This window comes from Marmota flaviventris, chromosome 9, assembly GCF_047511675.1.
Source record: "Marmota flaviventris isolate mMarFla1 chromosome 9, mMarFla1.hap1, whole genome shotgun sequence".
Lineage (NCBI taxonomy): Eukaryota > Metazoa > Chordata > Mammalia > Rodentia > Sciuridae > Marmota > Marmota flaviventris.
Genome location: NC_092506.1, coordinates 108,878,190 through 108,885,419, shown reverse-complemented (window position 1 = coordinate 108,885,419; position 7,230 = coordinate 108,878,190). Strand labels below are relative to the sequence as shown.

The window sequence follows — 7,230 nt, the reverse complement described above, 5'->3', positions numbered from 1 at the left end:
GAACAATCCATGATTCTTTTGTGATCATTTATGTTTATCTGATGCCATGATTTGCATATTGACCCCTTTTGTTCCAATCTCTGATTCTTCATGAACTATTCTTATGTATCACTTCCTTTTAAAGGTTTTGGATACTATTTCATAATCTAGACTTAAATCCAGCACCCTACTTTTTTGTTTATTTCTGCCATCTACTCATGATTCCCTGGACCAAAATTTTATTCAGATTTGATTTGCACTTCTTTCTTCTCTTTCTCCTCCAAATCATAGAGACATTAATCCTTTTCCTTTCATATTCTCTCGACAGTGTTTTTGCTTAACTATTTTACTACTTGTAAAACCTTAGCTTTCTTCCTTCCTTTACCCTTCCCCTATTTAGTGGATTCTGCATGCCACTCTGTCTAAAATAGTCCTTTCATCTGTAAGCATAGATTAATAACAATAACCTATTACTTAAAAAAATTTTTTTTAGATATTGGTGGACCTTTATTTTCTTCATTCATTTATATGTGGTGCTAAGAATCAAACCCAGTGCCTCACACTTGCTAGGCAAGCGCTCTACCACTGAGCCACAACCCCAGGCCCCCCAAACCTAATGCTTTTTATAACTTCTATGTTGTATATTGTATGCAATAGAAACTAACATTTATGATTATTCATGTTTTAAAATTAGCAATTTAAAGTTCAAGATAGGTTAAGCTCTGCAATAAAAAAAGCAGGAAATTGGCAAATGTCTGTTTTGGGGACAAAGAAGATATGTTAACCTTTGTAATTGTTGAGTTCAGGGTGATGTTATGTTTTGGAGCTGAGATGTTCTTCCAGAGCTTATGTATTGAAGCCTTGATCCCCAATGCAGCTGCAGTTCAGAGGTTGGGCCTCTGGGAAGTGATTGGATAATATGGGCTCTGACTTTTTCAATTGAATAATCTAATGGATTAATGGGATATTAGAAGGTGGTGGAACTTCAGGAGGTATGGCCTCCTTGGAGGAAATAAGCCACAGGAAATGTGTCCTTGAAAGGTATATCTTGTCCCAAGCCCCTTCCTCACTCTTTCTTCTGAGATGCCATGAGGTGAGCAGCTTTGCTCTACCATGTATTCTCTACCACGTTCTGCCTCACTACAGGACCATGAACACAAAGACAAGTGAATATGGACTGAAACTTCTGAAACCATGAGCCAAAATAAATCAATCTTTCTTTTCAGTTGTTCATCTCAGATATTTTGTCACAGTGATACATAGGTGACTAATACAGGTGACAACAGGGAATCATACTGAAACATTTTCATAGACAGGTCATACTTATAGGACAAGGAATTAACAGAAAGATGAGTACAAATTTAGGAATAAAAAATACAGAGAAAGTTTTTCAAGTCATGTGATAATATCACCAAAAATATAAGGAAGAAAAGAACTGAACTCTGAGAATTTTGAAACACAAAGTGAGTAAAATTGAAAAGAAGATAGATGGGACATGTCTATATTAGACTGTAAACCTCTTTAGGAAGCCAACCATATCTTCTGAATCCCTTTATTAATATTTTATTATGCTAAATATACGTGTTAAAACTGCAGTGCATCTGTCTGTAATCCCAGCCACTTCAGAGGCTGATGCAGGACAACAGCAAGTTCAAAGCCAGCTTCAGCAAAAGTGAGGTGCTAAGTAACTCAGTGAGACCCTGACTCCAAATAAAATACAAAAAACAAACAAACAAACAAACAAACAACCCCCCCCCAAAACAGGGCTGGGAATGTGGCTCAGTGGCCAAGTGCCCCTGAGTTCAATCTTTAGTACACACCCCCCAAAAAATTTCATTAAATTTTATAATGCATATTGCATGACTTTTATTTATTTGTTTATTTTTGCATGCTGGGGATTGAATCCAGGGCCTTATGCATGTGAGGCAAGCACTCTACCAACTGAGCTATATCCCTATATATCCCTAGCCAATGACTTCTTATAGAAGGATTTAATTTTATGCCCCTCCTTAGAGCCTTACTGAAGTGATTTCATCCATTCTTTTTTTTTTTAGCAGTGATGAGAATTGAACCCAGGGCCTTTGCCTGACGGGTAAGTACTCAACCACTCAGTAAAGTCTTTCCAAATGCTCAGCTTTATGCTCAGCTAAACTCATTCCAAATGAGGACATTTAAGCTACTATCTTTTCTCTCTGGAAAGGGTGTCTGACTCTTTTTATTGAAAATGTGGTTTGTTCTTGGATTTTTCTTCTGTGGAACCGAGGATATTTGCCTTCAGCACCACCTAAATGTCATTTGATGGCATACCAGACATTTGGGGGTTAAAGTACACACCATATGTACAAAAACACTGTATCATACATACCCATGGGTATGTTATAATACATAGTTCACACATATTTTAATGTTAGCAATAAATAGAATGAGGAAGCGATATCACAGAGATTCAAATTTTAGGAAAAGAAACATTCTTCATCCAATGTAACTTAATAAGCAATATTTTTTCTTTGCTTGCCTCTGCTTATATTGGAGCAATTCAACAGTAAAAAGGTTTAGAGGCGCCTTGGTTCACTTGAAATAAAACCCTGATGCATTGAAAATGAAGTTCCCATGGAAACCATTTCTGAAGTGATAAAAGCTGCAAAATAACTTTTTCTCTGGTGTTTCATCATGTATATAACAACCATGTAAAGCTTCTAGAGGCAAGTGAACTTTTAATAAGCCCCCAAGGTTTTCTTTGCCTGTGAGTCTCAAGGAAAGATTGTCTTATGGGGCTTAATTTTTTGATAATGGCTTGTTTTTCTCTATTTCCTAAGTATGTGTAGTGGGATTGAGAACAAAGATTGGAATTCATTAGAGTTCCACTGGGATGTGGACAGTTCTAAGTGTAAGTTGGCCAAGGAGACACCATTATTGTTGAGACTGAGCTGAGAGTGAACAAGAGCAAGTCCTCATTATTATATGTACACGTATTAAAAAATACACATGCCAAAATACGTGCAATGATTTTAGGTGGACTTGTCTGGAAGAAGATGGACCTCCTTCTTTGTGTTAGAATTTTGTAACTTCTCCAAGTGGACTCTAGCCCTTAATTCTGACCAAAATATGTACATACCATTTGCTATCTGAGGCTGTGATTCTCCCAAATAGACATTTTTTTTCTTGGTTGTGAAATCTGTCATCCTTCATATATAAAAGCCCTGATAAGGAATAGAATGCAAATTGCTGCACAAAGCTTTATCAGTCTTAGTCAACTTACTTGGTGTGACTTGTGATTCTCTAAATTCTCAGTCTCTTGCTCCCTATCCTTTTCCTACATTCAGAGTCTCTCCTTCAGAGCCAGTAATTCGAGTTAATCTATTTTATTTAAAGTGCAGGATAAAAATGTAATGTCTTGAACAGATCTTGTGTTAACCCATGAATGCTTGATGTCTTAGTAGAATAACTGATCTTACTAAGCAATGCTTTTTAAGTCTCTTTCAAGTCATTGCTCAATTGTCAGATTAATTCTATTTAAAATAGAAATCTGTATCCCTGTTTTTCAATCCCTCTTCCTTTCTTTCCTTTTCTTTTCATGTGTTTCATGTTTAACTTCTTTCTTCCACTTGAATGAAAGCTCCACGAGGGCAGATTTTTTTCCCCATTGAAGACACAAAGACCTAGAAAAGTTTTTGGTGCCACAGCAGATGTGCAATAGGTATTTGTTGAAGGAATATCATTCTTGATTAATGTCTTTTGTTCATTCCTCATCATTTGACATACTTGCTATAGGGTTCAATTCCTGGACTTCAGACAGTTTTAAAAACGTTTTATTTGTTCTAATTAGTTATGCATGACAGTAGAATGCATTTTGACACATCATACATAAATGGAGTATATAACTTCTCATTCTTTTTATTGTACATGATGTAGAGTTACACAGGTCATGTAATCATATACGAACATAGAGTATAATGTCAGGTTCATTCTTCACCATTCCTACCCCCACACCCTCTCCCCTCCCTTCATTCCCTTCTGTCTAGCTGGACTCCAGATATTGACAAAGGTTGAAACAGTTACCTAGCAAGTATTTGCTTTTAATCACCAAGATAAAATTGCATGAGTAGGCAGTGGGGGGAAATAAAAGTTTCCATTTTTTTGAGTTTGGAGAAGAATTCTTTGATGTGAGTGAAATAATGAATTTGACCCTTCCTGCCTCTAACACTTTTCAACTTCCTTTAAAAATCACTTGTTTTTTATCTATCATGAGTCTCACAGTTCCTTGTAAGTAAACGTGTTGGTTTAGACAATTTGTTATCACTCACAGGGAGGAAGTGTAGCTAAAGATTAAGACCATGAGCACTGGCATTAGAAGGACCAGGGCTTATTCAGAATTCTGAATCTATTAGCTGTATGCACATTTCACTGAAAAAATAATTAAAAAAATTGATGGCATAGTATGTATTTATCTAATACAACATGATATATATGATATATATTATATGTATGAAGTATATATGCATTGTGAAATAATTAAATCTAGCTAGTTGACAAATGCATTACCTCGCATACTTACCATTTTTGTAGTGAAAGCACTTAATATATTTTAAAACTTTTTCATGTTTCAAGAATAAAATGTATTGTCAATGGCTATAGTTACCTTGCTGTGCTTCTTATTTCAGAAGTGAAGATTAACAGATAAAATTGTGAAATTGTTGTGAGTAGTAAATGTGGTAAAATTATTTGTATACTTTTATTAGATACTTGGTGTACATATAAGGGTGTCCATAACACAGAGTTTGGTACACAGTAAGTTCTCAATACAAGCTAGTGAGAATTGTTTTTCCCATAGTGTTTTGTTCTTCATTATACTTAAAAAGTATAATGAAGGGGGCTGGGGATGTGGCTCAAGCGATAACGTGCTCCCTGGCATGCACGGGGCGCTGGGTTCGATCCTCAGCACCACATAAAAATAAAAGATGTTGTGTCCACCGAAAACTGAAAAATAAATATTAAAAAAATTCTCTCTCTCTCTCTCTCTCTCTTAAAAAAAGTATAATGAAGGAAAGAACAGGTCATTAAAAGCCAGGTGAAGCATTATCAAGGGTGTGAATGAACATTTTTTTTCTTTTCTGGGGAGGGTAGACTCTGGGGCAATGGTCCTATGGGAGCTTCTTTAACTAGCTTACTGAGATCTTTGATCCAGAATAAAACTCTTTAGTCTCCTGTCATCCATAGTGTTCATAAAGGCTGTTGTCCCTTCCCTGGAAGCTGGACAGAAGCCTCAGGACAAAGGCAAAACCAGAATGCATGTTCTTCATCTCAGCAAGAGAAACAAGATAAACTAGAGGTTTTAATCCTGAGAGTGGAGAAGTGGAAGTATTGAGACCTGAGCTCCACATTGTCACCCTTTCTCCACAGGACCATTTGTATCTTCATGAAGGAGATGAATGGGAGACCGTAGAGAGCAGCAGTGTGGCTCCAAGCGGAAAGGGGTGAGTTCCTCTTGACCACTGTATTCTGCAGTAGAGGCTCAAAACACAGGAGTCTGATGGCTGGAGTTGACCTGCTGCTACAACTCAGTAGCATTGGGACTTAGTGCAAGTCACTCAGGTCTCCCTTTACATCATCTATAAAATTAGGACAGGTATAATGCCACCCAGCATTTAGAAGTGTGCCTATTCCATAGTTAGTGTTCAGTAAGTATTTCTTTTCCCTCCACTCCTTTCACTTCCATGAAACTTCCATGGTGTGTAGATTCTCTCTCTCTCTCTCTCAGTGACTTGCTTCTTTTCCTCTCACAGACCCTCCTAGAGGAGCATGGCTGCAGAGAACTCCTCTTCTGTGACAGAGTTCATCCTTGCAGGCTTAACGGACCAGCCAGGACTCCGGATCCCCCTCTTCTTCCTGTTTCTCGGTTTCTATGTGGTCACTGTAGTGGGGAACTTGGGCTTGATAATGTTGATTGGGCTGAATTCGCACCTGCATATTCCCATGTACTTTTTCCTCCTCAACTTGTCTTTTATTGATTTCAGTTACTCCACCACCCTCACTCCTAAAATGCTGGTAGGTTTTGTCTCAAAGAAGAACACCATTTCCTATGCAGGGTGCATGACTCAATTTTTTTTCTTCTGTTTCTTTGTATTTTCTGAATCCTACATCTTATCAGCCATGGCATATGACCGTTATGTTGCCATCTGTAAACCACTGCTGTACATGGTCACCATGTCTCCCCAGATGTGTTTACTCCTTTTGTGGGGTGTTTATGGGATGGGAGTTTTTGGGGCTGTGGCCCACATGGTAAACTTAATGTTTATAACCTTTTGTTCAGACAACCTTATCAATCACTATATGTGTGATATCATACCACTCCTTGAGCTGTCCTGCAATAGCTCCTATGTACATTTGCTAGTGGTCTTCATTGTTGTGACCATTGGCATCGGGGTGCCCATTGTTACCATTTTTATATCTTACGGTTTTATTCTTTCCAGCATTTTCCACATTAGCTCCACTGAGGGCAGGTCAAAAGCATTTAGTACCTGCAGTTCCCATATTATTGTGGTATCTCTTTTCTTTGGGTCAGGAGCTTTTATGTACCTCAAACCACCTTCCATTCTGCCTCTGGATCAGGGAAAGGTGTCTTCCATTTTCTACACTGCTGTGGTACCCATGTTCAATCCATTAATCTATAGCTTGAGGAATAAGGATGTCAAAATTGCCCTGAAGAAAACCCTGAGCAGAAAAATCTTCTCTTGAAAGGGGTTGGGAAAGATGTTCAAAAATTTTATCATAGTAATTCTTTATCTAGTGAAAGAAACAATCTGGTGTTTTCTGCCCTCTACTTAGAGGAAACTTAAATCCTGTTCTTAGGCACAATAAATGTGCCTTCAATGATTTACCCACCCAACTATTCCAATCACTCTGTTTTACAAGAATAATTTTTTTGCAATCATAGAGCAATTAATCTCTACTGTGCCTAAGAAGTCATTTAATACAGCCACTTCCTATAGCACATCACACATAGAGAATTCAGAAGTATTTTGTATTGTCCATGGACACACCTGTCTTTCTGCCAGAACTGGGACTGAAATCCATGCCTTCAATCTTAGTCCAAATTCACTCTATTTTCCTGAAGCTCTGATTTCCTATTTTATCACTACCAATTTCAGTTCAAAAGTTGCTGTGGGCTTTTAAAGTAATCTAATTCTTTCCCCAGTGATGCAGTACAACTTTTCATGGATTAATTTTTGGAATACATTTTTTGAAAGAGTG

At 37.5% G+C, this 7,230-nt stretch overlaps 1 protein-coding gene across 1 annotated transcript; it reads left to right on the top strand.

Moving 5' to 3' along the window:
- The first annotated feature begins 5,778 nt into the window (after positions 1-5,778).
- On the top strand, positions 5,779-6,714 carry LOC114100696 (olfactory receptor 8B12-like). The gene has a single exon (XM_027945483.1). The coding sequence runs from the start codon at positions 5,779-5,781 to the stop codon at positions 6,712-6,714; it is 936 nt and encodes a 311-aa protein (XP_027801284.1).
- Positions 6,715-7,230: the final 516 nt, after the last annotated feature.